The 25,366-nt window shown below is 42.3% G+C and overlaps 1 protein-coding gene across 6 annotated transcripts in view; it reads left to right on the forward strand.

The window, feature by feature from the left end:
- SYNE2 (spectrin repeat containing nuclear envelope protein 2) overlaps positions 1–19,182 on the forward strand; it is a 195,470-nt gene extending 176,288 nt beyond the window's left edge. For 4 of the 6 annotated variants that reach the window (XM_074820953.1, XM_074820955.1, XM_074820956.1 and 1 more), the window contains 17 exons: positions 109–271; positions 3,866–4,053; positions 4,210–4,360; positions 4,850–5,032; positions 6,354–6,491; positions 7,385–7,579; positions 8,397–8,679; positions 9,057–9,125; positions 9,929–10,065; positions 10,992–11,118; positions 12,271–12,482; positions 14,805–15,005; positions 15,377–15,505; positions 16,006–16,194; positions 16,874–16,963; positions 17,192–17,238; positions 18,004–19,182. In XM_074820953.1, coding sequence (XP_074677054.1) covers positions 109–271; positions 3,866–4,053; positions 4,210–4,360; positions 4,850–5,032; positions 6,354–6,491; positions 7,385–7,579; positions 8,397–8,679; positions 9,057–9,125; positions 9,929–10,065; positions 10,992–11,118; positions 12,271–12,482; positions 14,805–15,005; positions 15,377–15,505; positions 16,006–16,194; positions 16,874–16,963; positions 17,192–17,238; positions 18,004–18,229 — 2,728 coding nt within the window. In that variant the 3' untranslated portion in view covers positions 18,230–19,182. Of the gene's footprint in view, positions 1–108; positions 272–3,865; positions 4,054–4,209; positions 4,361–4,849; positions 5,033–6,353; positions 6,492–7,384; positions 7,580–8,396; positions 8,680–9,056; positions 9,126–9,928; positions 10,066–10,991; positions 11,119–12,270; positions 12,483–14,804; positions 15,006–15,376; positions 15,506–16,005; positions 16,195–16,873; positions 16,964–17,191; positions 17,239–18,003 lie in introns of those variants that run through there. The other 2 variants (XM_074820954.1, XR_012622862.1) reach the window with 2 other exon arrangements.
- The last annotated feature ends 6,184 nt before the right edge of the window (positions 19,183–25,366 follow it).

The raw sequence follows: 25,366 nt of genomic DNA on the forward strand, positions 1-25,366 counted from the left end.
GTGCGACAGTAAGTGCTTCATAAAGCCATGCCTGTCATCGCCTTCTGCTGACATAATTTCCACTGATTGCAGATCTTTGTAACAAAATGTTCTTCCTGGTTTGCTTAGGGTGAAGAAACTGAAGGAAACATTTGCTTTTATACAACTATTGGACAAAAACATGAGTAACCTTCGCACCTGGTTGGCCCGGATTGAGTCTGAGCTTTCCAAGCCTGTTGTTTATGACATCTGTGATGACCAAGAAATCCAGAAGAGACTGGCAGAACAGCAGGTGGGAAATAACAGCAGCCAGAGTAAATGAGCTAAAATGCTGCTGATTACAATTGGTCCTGGTTTAAAATCACCTGTTTCTTTTCTTTTCTTTAGCAAGGCCTTCTAACTGTTTGCTTTTCACGGCATGTTTCTGCCAAGATGCATTACATGGAAAATTTTTATTTGCTTGCTGTAATTTCAATATTGTGTTGACTTACCCCCACTTCTCCCTTCCCCCCTCTACCCAAGGAAAACATGCAGAATACAAACAAAAGCATTTTTACATTTGGTAGTTTGCTCAGTTAAGTACAGCAGACTTCATAAGAGCTAGGCAGGGCACAGATAGCGGGCAAAATCCACGAGGATGACTTAGGCTGACAAGGCGTGAATGCCGTCTCCTGCAAACTGGCTGTGACAGATTTAAGTGCTGTGATTTGATGTATTGCCCTCACTAGTTCAGTTCTCTTTCCTTGCAGACAGCAGAACAATCTTGGCAGGGAAAGGTGTTTGAGTTTTGCAGGGTGGACTTGTGTAAACACACTTTGACTGAGGCCTGGTCCAGTAGGCAGGCTCTGAAGATCCCCTCAGGGTTGGGTGAGATGATGCATGAATCCTGCTGAGGCATAAGTGTGAACCAACCTAGCACCCTTGGGTGTTGGTTGAGTACGTGTAGGCATTTATCCAAGACAGTGGCTTATCAGAGGGATCTTAAGAATTTATGCTGGTTTTAAGTGCTGGAGATGGCAAATTGGGCACAGCTGAGTGTGCCAGCTATCCCAGCCAAGTGGAAGTGTAAGATGAGTTGGGTAGTCGTGGAGTAAACTTCTCTCTCAAGCAGCCAGGGAAGGAAAAGCAGCTTCTCCAAAGCACAGACTTGCTGGTGGAGTCAGCCTTTGCTCAGGGCTGTGCTATATGTCTGCCCAGGTTCAAAGTGCCTCCCTGGGAAGGCTGAGAATGACCTTGGCTGTCATCTGGCCTTTGTGTTAAACAAGAATATTTGCTCTAAAACTGAGGATTGAGAATAAAGCTGTCAAGCATGGAAGTTTTATTACATTTGCCTTTAAGAACACCTTTGGGTGTTCTTCTCATCCTTCCCATCTTCTCTCTTTCTGGCTGCTGCTTTCATATCTAAGGAAAGATTCCCAAGTGACCCAGACCTGAGGGCTGTGTTCTCTGCTGGTTGATATGGCTCTCCATCCATTCATGTCCCAGACATCATGCAAAGGGCCAGCTCCTCTGTGACAGGAGTGGAGATGACTCCCACCAACTCCGCTGCAGGAGTTGGTGAAACACCGTTGGTTTAATCTGCATTGTGAGTGGTCACATAAACAAGGAGATATTTTCTCCCCATCCAAACCTTTTGCATTCTCAAAGGCTGTGATAAATTGCCTGGCAGAGAAGAATGTGGGGCACAAAGGAATTGTGTCCAAACTAATTTATTTTTATTACGAGCATTCAAATTTCAGCTTGCTGGAAGAGCCATCATTTCCTGCTCAGAGCTACTTACTGCTTTGTTGTTTGGATTCTGTTTGGAACGCAGACCTCTGGGCACCTCTAGACTCCTTCTGCTGTAACCTTTTGTCAGGCTGAGTGTGAGAAGACTGTGCTGACTAAAAAGACAATAAAAAAAAACCAAAAACAAAACCAAAATGTCTTCCGCTCCACATTAGAGAAACCTTTATCTGAATGCGACAAGTAAAAAGATCTTTCCTGGCTTTATCTGAACAATTATTTCAGCAAGAGCAGAGTGATGGTGAGAAATATGCCCTACAGGCTTCTTTTATTTGACATCCATGACTGGAAAAGCTTTACCTGTTCAGTCTTGAATAATAACATTTGAAAGCATTGTGCATCCACATAAATGTTTTATGGCATGTTTGTTCAATTAAAGGATGAAGATTAAAACATGAATAATACTAATTTTAAGATTTCAAAGCTGTTTCACTAATGCAGAAGTCTAGCAGCATGTAGTCTGTTTAAGCTCTCTGGGCAATACTGTGCAGAGTTGAAGGAAAAGTACCTTTTTGGGCTCAGTGTATGTTCCTGGCCCCATTACTTTGTTGTGTTTGTCCCACTAATACCGTCAGGTCATTTGGAATAATAGCTTGGAAAACAGCAAAGATTCTGCCTAGGGTTATTCTGTGAATCCAGGCATGACCAAAAGTAATGAGATTGTGTCAGCAACGTTACCACAGTGCAAGTAGAGTGGTTTTGTAATCTGCGGTCCAAATTCTCATTTTCGCTAATACAGCTGTAAATCCAGTGTCATTTAATGAATTCAGAAGGTATACCCCAGGTACCAGTAGTGGGGTTGAGCCTGCTCTCAGACACAGAGCCTGTGTTAGAAAGACACTGCTGCCTCTTGCTCAGAAAACAGCTTAATAAGCTGTCAAAAAATTATGTTGGGTCTGCTTCTGGCAGTCTCTCATCTATGTAAAGATTCTGGCTTCTATATTCCTTAAAGCTGTACATTACCACAAATCCCACAAGCCAAATTTTGACCATTTATGGCTCAGCCCTTTCAGGTACCTATGTAACAACACCGAAGACTGCCACTGGGTGATACTTGACCCCTTGCAGCTTGTTGACTTCTAGGAAGATCTTCCTTCAACTCCTTTTGTATTCACTAGAAGCTGTGTCTGTTTGGAGGGGGGTTGTTTGTTTTATTTTGTTCTGGTTTTGTAAGTCTAGAGCAAAACCAATTCTGCTTCCTCTGTTCACTGAAATCAGTAGTGCCATTTAATGGGAGTTCCTGTTCACTGTTGTCAGTAAAACACTAATTTGTTTTTGATGTTCTCATGTTATTCAAGCAAAAGTCTCTGTATCCTTCACTAGGAAAGTCAGAAATGAGTTGAAAAAGTGGAAATGTAGTGGACATTGTCATTTTCTTAATATTTACAGTTGGTAGCATCGTACAGAGCTGCCTTTTCAATAAGAAATATTTAGATCAGGCTTTCTTTTTCTGTTACTCAATTCCATTGACTTTAGGAAGTACAGAATGAGAGGTCAGACTATGATGTGAAGATGCAGGCTCTAGAGAAGAGACCTTGTAGGGTATATTAGACAAAGGGTCTTTGCTAGACCCTTCGAAATAGTCTGTCAAAATGGGAGCTCTGCAAGAGGGAATAAGAAAAGTAGTGTAACACCAGCTACTTGTGTGCAGTGTTTCTGTGTTTTGTGATACCAGCCTGTGATCGTATAGTCACTAAAGTACATGAAGTGTGCTACAAGTTCTTTGTCAAGTCTTACAGTGTAGCAAGCCGATATGAGACACTGTCATCTTGTACTGTCAAAATTAATAAGTATGTGTTTATGGTATGTGTAACATTTGGATTTTGAATGCACATTAAAATTGTCCAGACTATTAATGGGAAGATTGAGCTTTCATTGAGAAACCAAAGTTGGACAATCCCTTTGTGCATGGCAGTTCTGTCCTGACCTGTCAGCCTGTCATCTGCACAGCTCATCCTGCAAGTCTGTTTTCTAAAGCTAAATAAGCTTTTCCTGACACAAAGTGCTCTTTCCCCATCCTCTGCAGCATTTTGAAAGGGTATGTCTGAAGTCTAGCCTTGCGTGTTTCCTTCTACTCAAGCTATTCTTTTGTCAATGGCAGGATCTGCAGCGAGACATAGAGCAACACACTGCAGGGGTGGAATCCGTGTTTAATATTTGCGAAGTCCTGCTACATGATTCAGATGCATGTGCTAATGAGACAGAGTGTGACTCCATCCAGCAGACTACCAGGAGTTTGGACAGACGATGGAGAAACATTTGCGCCATGTCTATGGAAAGGCGAATGAAGTAAGTCTTTTTCTTACCCCTCCTAAAGAAGCCTGTGGCAGCATTTCAAAGAAACGTTGTAGCTTTTGCCACAAGCTGAATTTTGAAAAAGAAAAAAATCCCAAATTAACAGTTAGCTCGTGACAAAACCTTTCCATTTTTACATCTCCGTTGCAGAATTGAGGAAACCTGGCGCCTATGGCAGAGGTTTTTGGATGACTACTCTCGCTTTGAAGATTGGCTAAAATCATCTGAAAGTACAGCAGCTAAGCCTAATTCTTCAGAGGTTTTGTACACACATGCAAAGGAGGAGCTGAAGAAATTTGAGGTGAATTTTTTTAATTCATTTTTTTATGCTCAGCGGCAGGCTGAATGGTCAGCCTGCTAAATACTTACTGTCTGTGTGAAATGCCTGGATCACTAAAAAGCATCAGTTCGACAGTATTTATGTTCAGAGAACGTAAATAATTTGGCCTGTATGTGGGCGCCAGGTATCTAGCTGATTTATTTGTCTCCAGAACTTCTTTAATGTGGAGAATCCAATGCTCTGAACTGACAAGATCCTGCTTGTAAGTTAAAAGATTTGCTTTTTATAGGCAAGAGACCTTTGTGGGTTGATTTTTTTTTTTTTCTTCCTTTTCCTGATGAGCTAAGTCTGAGTAGATGATTTAAAATATGGGTCCTTCTCTGGATTTAATTTTGCAGCTGGAAGGTCTGTTTTTAAGGGGAGGGCATCATCACCTCTCTTGATGGATAGTATCATCTGGATCCCTTCTTTTATTGGCAAGGGAACTGAGTTTCTTGATTTGCCTTGCAGGCATTCCAACGGCACGTTCATGAACGTCTCACTCAGTTGGAGCTGATCAATAAGCAGTACAGGCGACTGGCCCGTGAGAACCGCACTGACTCAGCCAGCAAGTTGAAGCAGATGGTACATGAAGGCAACCAGCGCTGGGATAATCTCCAGAAACGAGTCGCTGCCATTCTGAGGAGACTCAAGGTAATTGCACCATGGGGTGAGAGTGAGGAGCACTTGCAAGTTTCTGTAGGAATTACCCAAGGGCAAAGCACATCCTCCTGTTGGGTTTGTGTCCTGAGTTACCAGTGTAGAGGAAAGCACCTCTGGAAAGGTCACCAAGTACATGGCATAAACATGTCCTTGGTAGTTGAAGAAGGGGAAGAATGAGTGCAAATTTTGGAAGGTGTGTCGCAGGTCTTGCTGCTCCTATCCCACTCTCTTATCTTACCCAGTCTTGTCATAGGTGGATGCATTCATGCACTTGCACCTTTCCATAAATAAGAGGCAGAGAGACAAAAAAGGGGCCTCAGTGCAGATACAGTTTGGAGTTTACAATGCAGCTCTACCGTATGCCAAGTTGTGGTTCATCTACAAGACTTTAAACATGGAGATGTGATGGAGAAGCATGCTGCTGTCACCAGCTCCTGCTGCACTCTCTACCTGACTGAGGAATGTCGTCAAAGAGTGTATTTGTGATATTTCAAAGAAGTGTCCTGCTTGTTGAGTTAAACTGATCTTTGGGCAGATATTCTGTGCTGTGCCCTGGGGGAAACTTGTCATTGCCTGATTTTTAAATTTGGCAACGCTACAAACAACTGACAGGGAAAACTATTAGATCCCAAAAGTCAATGGATGAGGCTGTGAGAGCACTGATGGGGTTTTATCTGTGCAGTTAGGGGGTGTTGTGTTTCGGATGTTATATGATCCCCTTCCTGAACAGTAAATCCACGGAGGAGAACTGGGGCACTGCAAGCTGCATGTCTGTTAGCAGTTTCTGTGGGAGATGGCAGCAGAGAGACCTCCTCCTGGCTTCCATGTCAAACGATGCATTAATTACACTGGCATGATCAGGTCATCCATAATGCAATTTCTCCATTGTTTTACTGATTTTAATGTCACAGTTTTAATTACTTTGAGATGGGACTGGCTTCCTTTGTCTGTCTGTCTTCTAAATTTAGAACAAATTACATGTTAAACCTGAGTCCAAATAACTGTTACACTGGCATAATGATGTGGGAGAAGGCATACAGTGTGGAAGCAAGAATATAGTTTTATAGAAGCATCTTGCACTGCTGAAGTTTTATGCCCTCTCCCATACAAATAGTCTACTGAGATAGGACACTTTGTTCCAGTATCACAGCAGGAAGCACAGTTTTTATACATGGCATGCTGCCATTTGTGCCCTGAAGGGCTTTAATGTGAACAGCAGTTTTGAAACAAAACACTGTTTTCAGAGGGCTACTGTGACCATCTTCTTTAGTATCTGAAGTTTTCTAACACTGGCTCACTTCTTCCTATTCAGCACTTCACCAATCGGAGAGATGAGTTTGAGGGAACGAGGGAAAGCATCCTTGTTTGGCTCACAGAAATGGACCTTCAGCTGACAAACGTGGAGCACTTCTCAAAAAGTAACTTTGATGACAAAATGCGCCAGTTAAATGTACGTATTCTTATAAAGCAGTTGTTTAATATAGCCCATCTGATCCTATTGGCTGCCCTCTCTTGACAGAATCATCTACTTTTCTGGAACATCACAATAGCCAACAGATTTCTGTAGGGCTCTATTTCTTTTTAAGACACCAGTAAATTGTTAAGACTTGTCCTTTGAATCAAGATTAAACTGTACGGTTTAAACTCCGATTCAGTGTTCAAGCTCAGTTCTATCCTGCCATTTTCTCCTAACATTGAGTTTCAGTGACAGTGATATCTGGCCTGGAAAGGAACACATGCAGGTTAAAAGTAAAAGCTACGGTCCTAATTTCAGGCATTTTTTTTCTGGTGAGAATTTTTTTTTTTAGCATTAAGGTAAGATCTCTCCTTTGAGTGCATTGTTTGTAGCTGGGACCTTCAGACAGAAATAAGACAGCAGGCATGTACTGTGACTCTAAAGAACATACTAGTTCTTTGCTACCTGCTCATATGCTCTTTTCTCATTTCTCCCAGTTGTTTTGGGATGTAGATTTACTGTTCTGTAGGCTGGAAGCCCAACCAGCCAAACAAACTTCTTTGCTACTGAGAAAAAGATTGTGTGTACCCAACAAAAAAATAAAATCTGATTAGCTGAACTCTCATATCATGATACCCTGCAGGCTCAGGACACTGCAATCATATTGATGTACACATGGGTGGAAAACGCCACTTCATTTGGAACTGTAATCCTGCTAATAAAACAAACCTCTGGACCTCTTGAGTAAAAAGATTTTTGCCAAATGAAATTAAACAACAATGTCAATTGCTGCTTTTCTTTCACTGCAGTAGGCGAGAAAAGGACAAACTTTAGGCTAGAAAGGGGCATTTGCAGAAGTAATTATTTTTCTTGTATGTTCCAAATAGGGTTTCCAGCAGGAAATAACACTAAACACCAATAAGATTGATCAATTAATCGTTTTTGGGGAGCAATTGATTCAGAAGAGTGAGCCTTTGGATGCTACCCTGATTGAAGATGAATTGGAAGAACTTCATCGATACTGTCAAGAAGTGTTTGGGCGAGTTGCCCGGTTCCATCAAAGACTGACTTCAAGGCATCCTGTAAGAAGCAACAGTTGGTTTTGTGCTTTGGAAATATTTTGGTGTTTAAACTGCAACGCTCGTTGCTTATCCCTAGCTGCTTGAGTGAGTGGTTTGAGCTAAAGGGGTCAGGAGGTCCTCAGTAGTTGTGCCAGCTTTGCTAAATCTCTGTCGCCAGTCTTGTCTCCTCATGACTCTCTTGTTGGGACTCTGGATAATAGCATGGAAGTAATTCACAGGGTTGATACTTAGATAGTAGTGGTCTGAGGGCTTCAAAAGCTTTTTTGGTGTTTCTAATATCACTTTGTTTCTTTAATTTCAGTAACATGCTTAGAATATCTCTTTATGGATTTGTTTGTGAGGCTCCATCTGTCCACTTTCTTGTGAGAACCCTGAATGGGTAACAGCATGTTCTTTACTTTTCACTGGGAACATTCAGATGATTCTCAGTTTGCTTTGGCTCAGAAAGAAAGAACATCTATTAGAAAGCCAGGTAGAGGAAGTAACATGAACATCTATGAGTAGCTGTTCATTGCTGACCTGTGCAGTCCATTTGGAACTGAGTATCCCTCTCTGCAAACTAGAGAGAGATCTTATGGTGGTGGTTGAGTGTCTTGAAAGGGAGGGGGGAGGTAGCTGCTGATGTGAGGATTGTTTTGGCAAAAGAGGAAGGAGACAGAAGTGATGCTTCCCTTAATTTTAGGCACATGGTCTTCGATTGCTGCAGCTGACTCAAAACAGTCCCTAGTAGTGCTGTGTGGCTCAATCATTAGCTCATTAAGCAGAGTAGATCTATTTTAAATCTTACTAATATGCAATAATTGTTATTTATTTTTAGGGATTGGATGACGAAAAAGAGACCTCTGAAAATGAGACAGATCCAGAAGACTCCAGAGAAATCCAGAATGATCCCTGGCATAAGAAGGCCATCGGCGAGGGGCCCTCTTCAACGCAGTCCCTTTGCCATCTTATGCCCCCTACTCAAGGTCATGAAAGATCAGGCTGTGAAACCCCTGTCAGTGTTGACTCCATCCCGCTCGAGTGGGATCACACAGGTGATGTGGGAGGTTCTTCCTCTCACGAAGATGAAGAAGAAGCAACATACTACAGTGCTCTGTCAGGTGAGAACCAATTGCCAGCTGTTTGTTTTGACATGGACAACTGCAGGATGTCCCTGTGAGGGAAGGGAGGGGGATTGAAGTCTTGCTCCCACGCTGTTGGTTGGTTTTCAAGTACTATTAATAGATGGGAGAGTCTCATCTCTTAGATATCTTGATGAAGGTAATAGTATTGTCTAAACCAAGCTTATCTTTTCAGAAACATAAGGTTTTTAGAAACCTTACTTTTTAAGAATATTTGATGAAAATAGTACCAACAACTTATTTTGTCCTTTGTCTTTGCTGTCCCTCATTGTTTCAGTTGTTTTTAATAGTTGGAAAATACTGAATAGTGTGGAAAATATTGAATAGTGAGGAAAATGACATTATTCTTTTTTCAGATGTAGAAATCACTGAAAATCCCGAGGCATATCTTAAAATGACCACAAAAACTTTGAAAGCATCTTCTGGTAGGCACCTGCTAATGCATGTGTCTGAACATGGCAATCTCCCTGTGCTGCACGCTATATTCCTCAACCTCTCTCATATGTAATGTCTGACTTCCTGCCTTGTGTGGACACCATGTCTCATCCCGTCATGGTGTTCTTACGCTGCAGTATTCACATGTACATTCCAAAGCAGTCAAGAACATACCATTTAGATTTTGCCTGGTAAATGCCGAGGTGGTTAATGTGCATTTCATTGGATTGATCCAAAGTCTTTTGGTACTTTCTTGGTGGTTTGCTCTGGGTAGTATCACTTTGTTGTTTGTTTCTAATTTTGATTGCATAATTACTGAAGGCAGTAGTTCCAATTCTGCAAGTATTTTTTGTGTTTTGTGCATGACAGAACCGTGTGTGTCCTGTCTGTTAAATCCAGAACAAACGTTCTCCAAATCAGGACATGTCTATACTTGTCCCTACTGGAATGCATTGCAGATGTCTGGTAGTATTGTTGGGATACAAACTTTCCAAAACCACAGTGCAGCCCTTTTCTTGTATTTTTTGAATACTCATATCTGTATTCAAGCATTTTCCAGAAGAAAACAGAATGTCCCATAACTGCATGGCTCTCATCTCATTACCTTTGAAACACTGTTGATGTTTTGCAAATGTGCATGCTTTGCAAGGAAAGCTGCAAAACTGTCATTTTTATGCCATAACTTGATGCCATTTTATTCAGAGCGCTTTCTAACTTAATACAAAGCAACAGCTTCCTTGTGGAGATGGGATTTTGCACTCATGGCATATGGTTTTGGTTTTATTTGTTTCAGGAAAGTCTGTTTCAGACACTCATCCTTGGCGTTCTCCAGATAGCCCAGTCTGCAGGAAACACCGATACAACCAGGCAGAGATGGTTGGAAATGTGTTGTCTGGTCCAGAGACAAGTACTCCCTATAAGCCAGACTATGTGAGTTGGAGGCTCTGTGGGCACTAAACCTGTACTACACAGTCTGTTTGTTGTTCCCGTGTAACTCCATCCTCTTCCCACCTCCAGCATCAAGGAAAAGATTAGTCACGGGGGAAATGTTCACTTTATGCAAACTTAGAGAACATTTCTGGTGCCTCAGGTAACCAGTGAGAGTCTCTATCTGCTTGCTAGAAAAGCTTCTTTAAAGCAATTCAGAACAATGTTGTTAGGCTCCTGTTCAGAGTCAGTGTCTGGAGGAACTTACTTCCTCTATTGCCATAGGACAAGTCTAGGAGAATTTAACCATCCCCAAGGAGAGGCTGTAAATACCTTCCTTGATACTTACTGACGTATCTCCCTTTCCTAAGCAGACCAATTTGAAGGGTCCTTTTCTAGCATGCAACCCACCATTTAATCTGCTTCTGGGCACTAAAAAATGTGCCAAAATGGCTATTGTTTGTTGGTACCTCAGCCTTGGTGGCTGTTTGCCAGCTGTGGCTTTGCCAGGCTTAGTGGATCTGCACCAGTTGCCAGCACTCTTCCAGGCACAAAATGGTACTGGTATCTGGCTGCTTTTGTCATCATTAATCCAGTCTTAGAGCCTTAGAGTCTGAGTCTTATTGCCAAGATCCAGAATCCAACAAAAAGCATCAGCAAATGAACATTGTCTGGTACCTGTAGTGCACAAGCAATTAATTTGCCATGTCCAGTCTTGTAATAATTAGCGTCACTATGGTGTGTGTTTCTTTACTGAGAAGGCCCAGAGAGCCAGTACAAACTGTTAAGCAAAGAGACAGAAGCCCAGTGCTAAGTCAGACATGCAAGAGCTCAGCAGCAGCTCAACCACCCTAAAGTAACACAAAATGAAGTTTGACCTTTGACTGCTTGTTAACCTGCTCGGCTCACCCACCAAAATGTCATTCCAGGTGAAGCAGCTTAGCTCTGCAAGCAGCAGCAGCGTCAAGGAGAAAATTACCTCTGCTAACATGAGCGATGAAGAACCCCAGGATGACCAAGAGCTTGTGAATATAGCAGCCGCAGAGAAGCAGTCAGGTACAGAGTGTTAGGAGTGGCTTTGGTGCTGTGGTGTTTGTCCTGTGACTCTGGGGGAGACGAAGCAGAGGTGGCATGAAGGCAGCACGTTTGCCTTGGGAGAAAATAGAAGTAAACCGCTATTTTCTAAATTAATGTATTTTGCTGAGCTGCCTTCTCATCTGGTACTGTCCAACCCGTGTTTGCTGTTCTAAGCTTCTACATTTTCTGCCAGAATTGAGGTTTTTATCACTTGCAATGTACTTCTATCTCTTTGCTGGTTGGAATGAATGGGAACAATTTCATTTTTGTGTGATACTGAATACATCAGAGACTTTTAATCAGATTTCAAACCAAAGAAGTGTGTCTCTGTCTAAAATAAGATTGCTGTAGTTCGTTTTCTCAGTTATTGGTACTCCATATAACAAGATGCTACAGCTCCCATTTACAGAAATGTTTTGTCAAAGCTGGTAATGTATTCTGTTCTTCACTGTCTTCACTGTGGTCCTTTCTTTGAAATAGGCGAATAAGCTGGTTCTCTTAACCTCTTTAGGACCTCATTCCTGGTTTCAGGTGCTTGAGATTGTAATAACACATCTATACTGCAATCACAAAAGCAAATCAAGTGATAAAAAGAAGACTGTAGCTATATGCACCAGCTTACTTAGTTTAGGTCTCTGGTCTCACACATGGACCAGGGTTGAGTCCCATTACATGGGATGAATAGGAAAATCTCGTAAGAAGGGCTTAGATGTGCTTTCAGAAATAAGTATTAGTGATCACACAAGTGGCACCTCCATCTCTTTTAGCACTGAAGTGATGAAACATAAACCCAAGTCCTAACTACTCGATCATACTTTGTCTCCTGATGAATTTTGGTGTCTACCAAATCACAGCTTGGCTCATTGAATTCCATGCTTTATTCTTCCAAGTGAATTAAAACATCTTCAATTTTTGTGATTAAAATCCTGTGTAGCATTACTGTGTGAATAACTTGACCAGTGATATGAACCTTACAGACTGCAGAATCTCAAGGTAGCAGGATCTACATGGTAGCAATTATTTGGCCTTGAGTAGACTGGAGAATAATTTACTCATAGAACTCCTTGCATCTGTTTTACGCACTCTTCACCTTACCGAAGATTTAAACGTTTGTTGTTCTATCATTTGTAGGCATTATTGATAGGTGGGAGCTCATCCAAGCTCAAGACCTCAGAAATAAACTTAGGATGAAACAGAAATTGCAGCAGTGGCAGCAGCTGAACTCAGATCTCAGTGACATCTCTGCTTGGCTTGATAAAACTGAGAAAGAGCTGGAAGAGCTGCAAAAAGTGAAACCCCCAGCCAGCATGCAGGCGTTGGAACAAAGGGTCAAGAAATTGAAAGTAAGCTATGGCATACCAAAAAGTGGGATTTCAAGATGTTGATGCTCTTTATGCTCCTAGCATGAATGCTAATAACAGTGTGTTTATTCTCTCTCAAGACATTCAGCCCCAGACTTCTCTTTTTAGGCCTTTTGTTTTAGAAAACAAACATAGAAAAAAGCTAAATATTGAAGGCCTAGATTCCCCAAACGCCTAGGATCAGGCCCTGTCATGGGGGGTTGGGTATTCTGAGCAGTGGTATCAGCATTTTGGACTTTTTCTGTGCCATTCCCCTATATGCAAACCAAAAACAGATTGAAAATTATCTGGGTCTACAGGCTACAAAGTCTGGGCTGATTTTTTTTTTTTTTTAATTCAATTAAGGTGGGGAGTGGGTTGGGGTTGAGGTTGTAGCTCCAACAGGGAGCCTGAGAAGGATCTGCTTTGAAGCTGTGGGTTTTAGCAATATGGTGTTTTAGCAAAAAAATCTTACCTCTAAATAGCACCTTTGTCCAACAGTTGAAGGATACATCCTTTCAAAATGTGCAGTTGCATTTTTTCACTTTGCAAATGCAGATTTCTCATCAAACAGAATGAATTAGTTAAAAACAAGAAAAATAAATTCAGTCTCTGCTAATCTTCAGCCAAGAAATAGAACAGTTAGAGACAATAACTTGAATATTTGTCAGCATGTGTGGTCATGTTATGTTGCCTGCTATGACTCTCAGCTTCCGTAAATTAGGACTAAGTCAGGTCTGCAGGTTGAACCAGCAGGTTACCAGGGTACATGGAAGTGCTAGGTCCCTAGGACTTAGGTAACAAAATGCCTCAGGTTGAACTCAGAACAAGTGTTCCTAACACTTGTGGGAGTGCAAAATCCCTGTGTGCTCACCCTTCTGCCAGCAGCCTCGTATGGAGTCACCCAAATCCTGAGGCTGCTGGTTAGTTTGGCATCACACTTGGGCTGCTGCTCACAAACTAGACACTCTGCAGGACAGAGGGAAGTGCTTCCCTTCAGGATGGGGTTGGATGTCTGACCTCTTCAAGAGCAGAGCTTCACTTCTCCTTCTCTCTTCTGCATTTTCTTAAGAGGAGTCCAGCTGACTGTAAATTCCCTTTTCAGACAGCTTGGCTTTCTATGGGTGTCTAAAAGAGCCACTGTGCTCTAAGACTTGAATTTCATGAGATGCCAGTACATCCCAATTGCCCTGGATAAGGATAAAGCCATTGTGGCTGCAGACTGGCTTATTGATGTTTAGAAGTCTGTGATGGACTGTTTGTATTGTCTGATATTGAAAGAAACTTTGTTGCTTGAAGGAGGGAGACAGAGTTCTTTGTTGGGTGAAATGTAATTTGGACCAGTGGCTTTCAACAAGTGGGACGCAGATCTTGAGAATATATAGATTGACACTCTTAGTTACAAAGGCTGCTAAGAAAAGCAATCTGAGCTGTGTTGATTGCAGGACTCATCCTGCAGCTCTTACTTTTCTACTGCAAGAGCCCGCAGCTTGAAAAAGACTGAGTGCACTTGATTCAAACTGTAAACTTCTTGAGGATACAAGGTATTGTTTGGCATTCATGTTTTTAAAAAACCTTCAGAAATATCGTCTCAACTTTAACATAAATGTGGTTAGACGATACAGCCATGAATTCACAAATTCCATATTATTTCCCCCTGCAATTTTAAGGGAGAGGAGGAAAGCAGGCAGGAGTGCCATTCGAGGGGACCTTGACAAGTCAGAGAAATGGCCTGACAGAAACTCTGACTAGAGAGAAGAAAAAGAATTTCTCACAATGGGGTAGCCTGGTGTGGGACCAGGGGCCCAGAGGGGATGGGAAATCTCCGTCTTGTGGGATACTCAAAATTTGACTGGATGAAGCTCTGAGCAGACTGCTCTGAGTTTGAAGTTGGCCCTACTTGGAGCAGGAGGATGGAGTACAGACCTCCAGATGTTCCTTTCAACATTATTTTATGATACAATTCTAGGATTCTGAGGTGGTAAAACCTTAATAAATCAAGAGGAAATGTGATGACCTGTGGGAATATCTGTCCAAATGGGAGGGAAAAAAGATGGCTCAGAGGAATGAAGGGCAGTTGTGGAATAATGCCTGTGACTTAGGGAGAAGCACAAGCCCAGCCAGATTTTTCTTCAAAGTGAAGGTTTTGGCTTTAAAAAAACAAAACCGCAACAGAAAAAGGCCACCTACGTTACTGTGTTCCTTAGCAGATTCAAACAGTTTTCCCCAATACCTGTGACGCTTTTGAGCATGTAGTTTTATTGTAAATAAACAACATGTTTTTCATCATTCCTAGAAGCTCCTAATCCTCTTTTTTTCTACCAGGACATGCTTAAAGCATTTGATAACTACAAGGCAGTGGTGCTTTCCGTTAACCTGAGCAGCAAAGAATTCCAGAAAGCAGATAGCACGGAGTTCAAAGAGCTTCAGAACAGGCTTCGGAAGGTGAACTTGCATTGGGAGAAAGCAACTCATGCATTGGACAACTGGAGGAAAGGTTTACAACAAGCCCTACTGCATTGCCAGGTGCATACCACATGCCAGCTTATGAGGGAAAACAACTCTTTAGGGTGCTGCTGAGGGGTAGATAAGGGGAAAGGGCAGAGGGGTAATTCCTGCACATCAATGGAGCGGTTGCTCAGAATCCAAGACACTTTATTTTCTCATAAGCTTGACTCTGTTGGGTTTAAAGGGTGTGGTAAAAATATCTTTAAACTGGATATACCCTTTTATTATGTAGGTGGAATAGTTTAACTAGGTTGCAGTAGCCTCACTAAGCGTGAATTTGTTGTTGGTTTTGTCTGCTTGGGGCTGGCCATTTTTTTTTGTAGGCAAAGCCAGGTGAAAGCACTGCAAAAGTGTTTTTTCTCTTATGTGCAAACCTTTTGTTTCTCTAGGACTTCCACGATCAGAGTCAAAAACTAATTCTATGGTTAGCAAGTGCTGATAGCCGAAGGAATGAAGCACAAATCACAGATCCAAATGCTGACCTCAATACAGTACTGGAAAGCCTAAAGGAGCTAATGGTAAGTGTAATCTTAACTACAGCACCTCAGCTTTTCCAGTGAGTCAGTAGCTCTCACCACAAAATGAAGAGCACTATGTTTATTTCTCAAGATGTCTGCAGCCTGTCCTCAACCCTGCTGTATTCAAGCATGTGGCTGGTTTCTGAAATGGACTCGAGATTGCCTATGAGAGGCATTTTTTCTGTAATTACACATCATAATTAAGTTCCTTATGAACAGTCTTTATGCTGGAGTAAGACTTCCAATTTCCAAGATTTAATCTTTTCCATATGGATTAATTACTGCTACAACTATTTCTAAATGTTAGTTCAAGCAGGTACAACCAGTCTCTTGAAGAGAACTTCATTTCAGATGTAGCTGTAATAGCCATTCCTATGTATTGCAGATTCTTAGGCAGGTTGAGTTGTTCTTTAAAGCCTTCCAGAGTTCCTCCTTTTATGAGAACATCCTTAAAGTTGAGAGTAACGTTCTGTTGCACTGTTTTTTTTGTTTGTTCTAAGCAACTGGAGAAAGAGCTGCTGGAACAACAGCTTATAGTAAACTCACTTCAAGAACTCACTGCTTACCTGCTGCTTAAATCAGATGGTGATTACATTGAAGCTGATGAGAAGGTCCATGTAATTGGAAGGAAACTGAAACAGCTTATTGAACAAGTTTCACATGACTTAAAAACAATACAAGGAAATCTGGTGAGTCAGAGTTTAAATACTTGTTCATGGATCTTTCCTACTGAAAAGTTGTAACCTGATAAGAGTAAAGGTAATAATAAAGACTGACTTAAAGCTTAAGTACTTCCAACTTCATAAGCTTAAAAAAACATCAATTAAGTCTGGCTATAAGAAAAACTTCAGCATCATGAAGCTAGTACAGTATTGAAATGGCCCAGGGAGGTTGGGTAGTCTCCATCCTCGAGGGGTTTGAAGAGTAGATAGAGTAAAGCTTTCAGTAAGGCTTTTGGTCTGGTCTCGTAGCTGACCTTGCTTTGAGCAGGAGGTTGGGCTCGACGAACTTCCTGAGGTCCCTTCCAACCTGAATTACCCTATGATCCATACCAAGTATCAGTCTGGGAGTGTGTAATGAACACACAGGAGTTGTAGTTCATATCAATATGTTCCTTATCCTGAGAGCTGTCGGATAGAGATATTTTCAAGTTATTAGCTGTACACACCTGTTCCATCATAATTCCTTCAGGTTGTGCATAGTAAAACATTTCTTTATGCTGGAGAACCGTTTACCACTGGTTATGCCCATCTAAAGAGGCAATGGGCTGTGCACCTACAGAGAAGCAACGAAAGATGGCTCTTTGCACTTCATCTGTTGTGAGTTTTGAACGTGCATTTTAAAGAGGAAGGTGTGGTTGCCTTTTAGGATGCCAGCGCATTCCTGCTGGTTCCAGATGACTTGGACTCAGGAGGTTATAATCCAGTCACAGAGAAATCCAGCCCTGCTATGAAGGCGGCAAGTATTTTTTTTCTAATATTTTGCTATCAGCATATAGCATATTTTGATATATTTAGCCTAAAAGTTCCTCAAGTTTAATTATTTTACCTTTTGGATGCATGTACCTTATTACAGAATTTACAAGAGGATTTTAAAGGCTACAGCTGTCTTTTTTGAGAAAGAGAAATTCCTTGTAGTTTCTGAAACTACAAGTTTCTGGATACTAAAAGCTGTTTCTCTCAACAGATCACCGTGAGGAGAACTTCAGATGGCAGAAGCAGCAGCAGCACAAGGTATTATATTGTATTTGCCTGATCTCTTGGAGGATAGTGAAGACAGCAGAGGCGAGCTGAGTGCCAGCAGAAACTGGGCAGCTCTTCCTCCTAGGCTGGCATACAGGTGGAGGTGATTTCTGCCTACCTGCAGTGTCTCCTCTGGTTTTCTTTAGCACTCCTGCTCCTAGACCTCTGCACTGATGTGCAGCCTTGGCTTGTCTTTACTCTTGACAAAATATTTTTTGTGCCAAATGGGGGAATATTTTACTTTTAAATCTTCCTTTAATTCCACCAGCATACCTGGAAAAAGAAACTTGGAGCTTAGAGCCACTTATTACAACCACACCATGAAAGACAAAGGGAGAACTTCACCCCTGGTACATCGGGGCCTCTTCAAAGGATAGATCTCAGTAATGCCAAGGCAGAGAAGAGCCTAATCAGTCTGAGTACTGGCTTTCCTTTATATTTCAGCGTGTCTTTAGAGTGCAGTGGCATATGAAAATAGGGGGAGAAAGCACAGATCTAAGCTATTACAAATAAATGTTTCTTCTTTAGCAGTAAGGACAGTAAACCCAAACCAGCAGCTGGCTTCCCGCTGAGCAGTCTTGCACGCTTTCAGGTTGCAGTAAAAGTGTTTGATGTGTGGTGCATTTTCTGTAGATACGCAGCCCCGCATCTTGGAAGGGTAGTGTGAGCCCTAGAGAGGGAGTTAAAATAACTTGTTTAATTCAAAATCTGAAGTGCCTTTTTTCTTTTTTTTTTTTCTTTTTTTCTCCTTTTCAGAGGTGAAAGCCATCCACAACCTACTCAAGCAATTCCTCGGTCTCCCTCCTTCTTTTACCGTGTATTACGAGCAGCTTTACCTCTTCAGTTGTTCTTTCTACTGCTTTTACTTCTGGCTTGCATGATTCCATCTTCTGAGGAAGACTACAGCTGCACCCAGGCAAACAACTTCGCCCGTTCTTTCTATCCCATGCTGCGATACACCAATGGGCCTCCGCCAACTTAGAAAGCAGCCCGTGAATCTTCAGTTATACCAAAACACACTCTCTGCGGTGCTTTTTTCATGCTGCTAGCATCAACCAAGCAGTGACGTCACGTAATTAAATACAGAAACTTTTGTGCTGTTAGTTCCCCAAACCAGCCACTACAGCATCCTTGCATCCTACACACCGCTGCGCAGGTTGCTGCTGTTGCAGGCAATGTGTTAAATTTCACATCTCAAAATGTATATCTTGACAAAATTTCAGCATTTTTGTATGGAGAACAAACTTTTTCTATAGATTTTTAAACTGTAAGCAACACACTTTATACTTTGATGCAATAGATACACTATTTTATAGGTGCAGTGCTCTTAAGCTCACAAGGTGATTGAATACTGAGTTATTAGATGCAGAAACCACATCACAGTAATCTTCAACATAGCATGACAAAGAAGCAGTTGAAGAGGCAACTTGCCTGAAATGATGACTGCCCACACTTCACCTTAACTGTGTCTTTTGGTACTATAGTCACTTGCTGGAAACAAAAAAAATCTACACCTTTCTGAATCTTCGTTATTGTATTTTATTCATCTAACACATTCAATAAAAGGATGCACATTTGTTTTGTTTTACATATAGTGTTCTAGAAGTTAGGATTGCTGTGTTGTCTTTTTATACCACCTTTGAAATAAGAAATTGTTGAATTGCATGGAAATGGTTTATAATGCACATTATTTTCTAGATGAACATGATTATGTAGACTATCCCTGATGTATACAAATAATGTAATGACTTTTTTTAATGAAAGGTTTTTTCAGTTTTTAACCTGCTGAATAGTGTACAGTATCTTGAGAGAGAATTGTGCATTTTTATAAGCTTCATCTTGGGCAATGGCTAGAGACACACTGTGTACAGTCAGCGTTGCCATCGCTTCTCGGTTGTACAGTTTGAGTACTGTCATTAAAATTTTGCCAATGTCTGCAGGGACTGTCAGTGTGTCATGGGGGGCAGACAGCCCAATGCTCCAACAGTGCTGACCCTGCCCCTCCTGGGTAAGTCATTGTATTTGTGTGCTGACACAACGGTGTCAGCAGAAGCACCACCACTCTCTGGCTCGTCAGAGCAAGAGATTAAAAATTCAGAAGTGGAGCCCGTGTTCGGTGGCACAGATCCCTTCCTTTGCAGCTGGCTGTAATTTCCTGGAGGAAGAATACAAAGTTGAACCAACTAATGCTTGTTGCTCGTTTGAAATGCTGGACTATTTCCCACCGTGGAACTGATTTTCTAAACCAGGGAGTTACAGCAGCGCTGGGGAGGGGAAGCGCACGCTGAGGAGAGCTCAGAGTGGTACTAAGGGCTTTCATTGAACACTGAGAAGTTTTGTGTTCAGTTGCTGTGGAAAACACCCAGGAATTAGCCAATGTCTGTAATGCTTACCTGTAGAAAATAGTTCTCCCACCTTTTCCACACTTCTCACCACTGGTGGTTGCTCATTCCCCATCTTCTGGCAGGGGGATTTATGAAGCAGGTTGCTTTTCATTCTTGCATTCAGAGAAAGAGTGCCTGTAGCAAACCAACAGCTTCTTCCCAGCCATGGTGGCAAAAAACTGTGGTTTATTTCCAGGATATTAAACTAAACTAGTATTTTAACTGTGATGCAATTACACTCACAAAATTAGTTAGCAACATGGTTTAGGAAAGTCAAAGCTTACAATTTGGCATTTTTTAGTAGTGGTGCTGTGCAGTAGTTCACATCCACGCCGTGTACTCAAACAGGGGTCAAGATACGCCAGCTCCACACTGACGTGTCTCTACTTCAGTCCCGAGCAGGCAGCTTTCGCAGCTGGGAAGCCAGCACGCCGCTCTGCATAGTTCTGTCTGGAGCCAGACGTGTGCTCCAGCTACCAATTTCACAGCTACAGCTCTCACAGTAGTGCTGCATCCAGAGATAAGTGATGGATCCTCCCCACCCCTCGCCACACACAGACACGCACGCTCTCCTCTCTCCCTCTGCCATCATTATTTTGTATTTTGAAAGCAATTACTTTCAGATGGAGCTCATTTAAGTTTCTGCCGCTGTAGAAGTCAGCCAACTCTAACCATTATTTCATTGCCAGGTTGTCACAAATGCCCATGCAAACCTTTCTGCCAAGAACTAATAGTCAGTTGCTGACATGATATTCAGTTCTTCTGCCATTAAAGAACCTATGCCGGGGAAAAAATGTTGAACAATGTTAAAAGGTCTAAAGAAATTTCATAGCCTGCAATTTCCTTTCATTATGTACAGTTATATCAAATTGTTGAGCTGATGTAATATATAAAATGAGGAGCTTTCATGAAATTATCTCAAAAGGTCACCCCAAAAAAGTCTGGGAAAATAACTTAAATGTTTTTTCCCCAAAACCTTTTTTAAATCGTTTTACTTCCAGTTGATTATAACCACTGCACTGTAGGCTGACACTGAAGTCTGCTTCAAACAAGCCATTATATATACCCACCAATTTCTGAGTGTTGTCCTCTCACTCAGGATGGGGTTGTTACTGTTTAGTGAAAGAAAAAAAAAAAAAAGATTTAAAAAAAAAAAGGGAAAGAGCAATAGAGCAAACATACATGTGCACGCTCTTGCACATACATTGTATGTAGGAGTGAAACCAGGCCAAAACTAGTCTTGAGTTTTACTTCTTTGGCAGGGCGATGAGAGCTCAGTCTGTTTTCAGCTCTACCTACCCCCCGCCCCAAAATATCAACAACTGCTCTGCTGGCACAGGATGCAGGGGCCTGTTTGTTTATTATGACTTGTCCATCCCCCCCCCCAGTGAAATTTGCTGGTCCCTAAACCACCAGGGCACAACCTCCGTGCTGGGAAATAGCCCAAGGATTCGAGTTACCTGACAAAGTAAATTGACCTACAGCTTGTGGCATGAGTGCAGAGTAAGGACGAGGCACTGACACAGACACCCTGATCACACACTTCATGTGCTCATGAAACCAGGCTGAGCTCAGCAACAGGAAAGAAATAAAACCCATAACATTGGGATTCATAGTACCTGTTTATTCAGCCACAACGATCTACAACTGAATGAAACACACATCACTAGGCAAATACTAAAGAACTAAAAAGCAGCTGAGAGAAAGGGAGGAGTTGTGGGGGGTTCTCTGCATTAGTATACCACATATAAAGTACTTTAAAAGGCACCAACTTCAGCCATAAACCTATTTCCAATACAAACTTGCAATGATGGTGAAACGTTGAAACTAAAACCACATGTAAAACAGGACTCAGAAAATTCTGGGGAAAAGGGATATAGGAATTGTGCAGTCAGCACTGTTAATGGCTATGCCAGTTCCTTAGTACGCGACATTACGATGAGTGAAGAAGGTTTTTGTCTTTTGAGGCAGTAGCGGCAGAAGTTGGCATTTTTATAGCGTAGCAATCTGCCTTCCTTCATGCACTTAAATGGAAATTGCTGACCCTCAACAATGCATGAGGAGTGTAGGTGACTCCTCTGTGTAAAGATGGAAAGAGTTAAAGAACACCCAGGTCATAAATAAAATGAAGTCCTGACTATGAAGCAGTGTGCCATTTAACTCACCACACTTCAGGAGTAGAACACTGAGAAAGGAATGTAAATAATATTCTATATTTTAGTAATCTACTTTCTTTTCATATTCCCATTTACAACACCCTCTTTCATACTGGTTTAGGCACTGGGTCAGCACAACAGACACCCACATCCTTAACTGCTTTGCTGAATCATTCTCTCAGATGACATAAATAATGTCAAATGATTTCTTCTGAGATGAATGGTGATGATAGCAAAGCATTGTCATGACTTCCAGCTGTCAGTAGGGAAGGATCACAGGACTGTGCACCATTGCAAGAAACAGTGCAGCCTACAGCTGGGCCGGGGGACTAAGAGCAGCTCTACTGGTGGTGCCTGTCCATGACTGTGCTTGCCTACAGCAGCCAGGAACAGGGGTTATAAACTACTCTGTACCCAAAACACTAGATGGAATATATTGGTACATATATAGAATACATATATGATCAGTATTCAGCCCCATAAAACAGTAATATCCGTGACAGGCCCTTAGACTGTGCTCACTGTAAGGCACCTCAGACAAAGCCATGCAGAGCCATACTTTGTTTTTAACTTTAGCTCTCAAGGTAAGAGCCACTTGTCTCGCATGGGCACTTATCTTGGTGAGGAAGGGCACAGAAGAGAGGGAGTGCTGTCTATCTTCCCCTGTGCTAAGATCAAAATAAACCCATAATCACAACCACATTTTTAATATATGTGGGTTAAAGCACATCTTCGGAAAGAGCAGCTATTTCATCAGCGCACAACTATTTTCTATTACTTGGACAAAGGAACAACCTTGGATGCACAAAAGCGGGTTCTCTGGGCCAGCTTTTAAAAAACATTTGGGTCCAGCTTAATGGGAAAAGCTCAGGCTTGCTTTCTGTATAGTTAGGCTCCAAAGCCATCAGAGCAACAGGTGGCAGCAGCAGCGTTGGGCCTTTCAAGACCCCACCATGACCATGGCCATCAGCGAGATACTTGGCATGCTCAGGATGAGCTTCCACATGAAACTTTTGTGCCAATTCATACAAATGTGTATAAAATTCACACAAATATGTATAAATGTAGATATATAAATATGTAGATAATTATACATATGTATAAATCTTCTGCAGGCAATTCTAAATTACATTTGCAGGCCCTGATCCTGACAGGGGCCCTCAACCACCCAGACATCCGCTGGGAAAATGGCACAGCGAACTGCCAGCAGCCCAGCAACTACTGGAGTGTTTTGAGGGCAACTTCCCAGCACGGGAGATGGAGAGCCTGACCAGAGGAGAGACACTGCTGGACCTGTTGCTCATTAATGCAGAAGAACTTAACCAGAGGTAGCCTGGGCCGCAGTGATCATGCCCTGGTGGCATTCTCAACCCTGATAGGTAAAAGATGGGTAAAAAGTAGAGTGAGGATCCTGAACCTCAGAAAGGCAAACTTTCTGATAAGGGCACTAGTGCACAGGATGCCTTGGGAAACTGCCCTCAGAGGCAAAGGAGCAAATGAGAGCTGGGAAATAAAGACTTTTTTCTCAGGGCACAAGAGCTCTCAATCCTGATGCGCAGTAAGTTGGGCAGGGGAGGCAAGAACCAGCTTGCCTGTGTCAAGACCTCTTACACAAAACCAAAATGCATAGGCGGTGGAGGCAGGGCTATACATCCTGGGATGATTACAGGGATATGGATGGTGAGTGCAGAGAGGGGATCAGGAAAGCCAAGGCACAGCTGGAGCTGAACTTCGCTACTGACATGAAAAATAACAAGGGTTTCTTCAGGAACATGGGACAACAAAGGAAGATGAAAGAAACTGTACCTGCCCCGATGAGTGAAATGGGAGACCTGGCTACAACTAACAAGAGGTGATTGGTGACAGCCAACATGGCTTCACTGAGGGGAAATCGTGCCTGAAGAATTTGGTGGTCTTTAACCACGCAGTTACAGTGTTGGTGGATAAGGGAAGAGCAACTGACGTCATCTACCTGGACTTGTACCAACCATTTGACACTGTCCCACACAAAATCCTTGTCCTAAATTGGAGAGACACGGATTTGATGGATGGACCACTCAGTGGATAAGGAACTGACTGGATGGTCACACCCAAAGAGTTGTGGTCAATGGCTCAATGTCTGGTTGGAGAGAAGAGACAAGTGGTGTTCCTCAGAAGGCTCCAGGGAGACCTTATAGGAGCCTTCCAGTACTTAAAGGGCTCCTACAGGAAAGATGGGGAGGGACTCTTTATCACGAAGTGTAGTGATAGGATGAGGAGTAATGGCTTTAAACTGAAAGAGGGTAGATTTAGATTAGATATCGGGAAGAAATTCTTCCCTGTGAGGGTGGTGAGACACTGGCACAGGTTGCCCAGAGAAGCTGTGGCTGCCCCCTCCCTGCCAGTGTTCAAGGCCAGGTTGGACGGGGCTTTGAGCAACCTGGGCTAGTGGAAGGTGTCCCTGCCCAGGGCAGGGGGGTTGGAACTAGATCATCTTTAAGGTCCCTTCCAACCCAAACCATTCTATAATTCTAAAATAAAGTCCAAACAAGACAAAAATTCTTACCTCAGAAGAGTCTGATCACTGGTGAGAGCTTGAATAAGACCAAAAGACAACTTTCTGGGGGCTCACTGCATTTTTAGGCTCTGTTAAACCACTCTAATGATGCAAATACAGCAAATGTCTTCCATACTCCACAGGCCATCAGGGAAAAAAAGGTTCCAGCACTTAAGAAGATGCTCTCATTTCATCACAATGATCCCTGTATAGATCTGTCATTCAGTCAGTAAGGAATTAACTTATTATTATGGAAATATGCATATTTATTGAAAAAACAAAACAAAACACTTTAAGAGCTACCTGTCTGAGTTTGCTACACATTTTATAGGAGGACCCAGCCTGTTGGGCACTATCTCAAGGGAGAATGTTTCAACACATCTTTTCACCATATTTTCCTCTCTGACTGGCAACATGACAGCACTAGAAATGGTGAATTTGCAAGAAGATGGAGGTGTGGAAAAGATCTCACAATCCTGGAAACAAAGCATTTTACCTGCCTGAAATGCTCCAAGACTTACCACATTTCTTTAAAAAAAAAAAAAAAAAAAAAAATCAAGGTTGTTTTACCATTTGGTTCTAGTTCCAGACTTGAGAGGAACACCAGCATGTTTTTAACAGCATGCATAAGGAAAAGTTTGGGCTTTTTTCTTTCTTTTTTTTTTTTTTTCCTTAAATCCATGGCAACTGGCAGTCCTGCAAGAACCAAGTTTGCTCACCTCTTCGAACAGCCCACAACTGCAGCATAATTTCAAGTAGAAACAGCCACCTCTGGCCAGGTCCGAGCTTGGCGGAAGCTGATGTCCAGCAGAGCAGTGAAGAAAAGCAATAAACCAGCACCACTTCCCTCCCCTCCTCACAGCCCTCACAGTTCCTCAGCACTCAGTTCATTCATGCTGAAACTGGAAAAGTCCCCCCTGATATCTAAACTGCAATGGAGCGTGGCAGCTCTGCTCAGGGCTCGCAGGGACAGGGACGTGCTCCACACCAGAAATGCAGCATCTGAGCGAGCCTGTGGGATGCAGACCCATGCTGCACCCAAC

The sequence above is a fragment of the Strix aluco genome, chromosome 4, assembly GCF_031877795.1.
Source record: "Strix aluco isolate bStrAlu1 chromosome 4, bStrAlu1.hap1, whole genome shotgun sequence".
NCBI classification, from domain to species: Eukaryota; Metazoa; Chordata; class Aves; order Strigiformes; family Strigidae; genus Strix; species Strix aluco.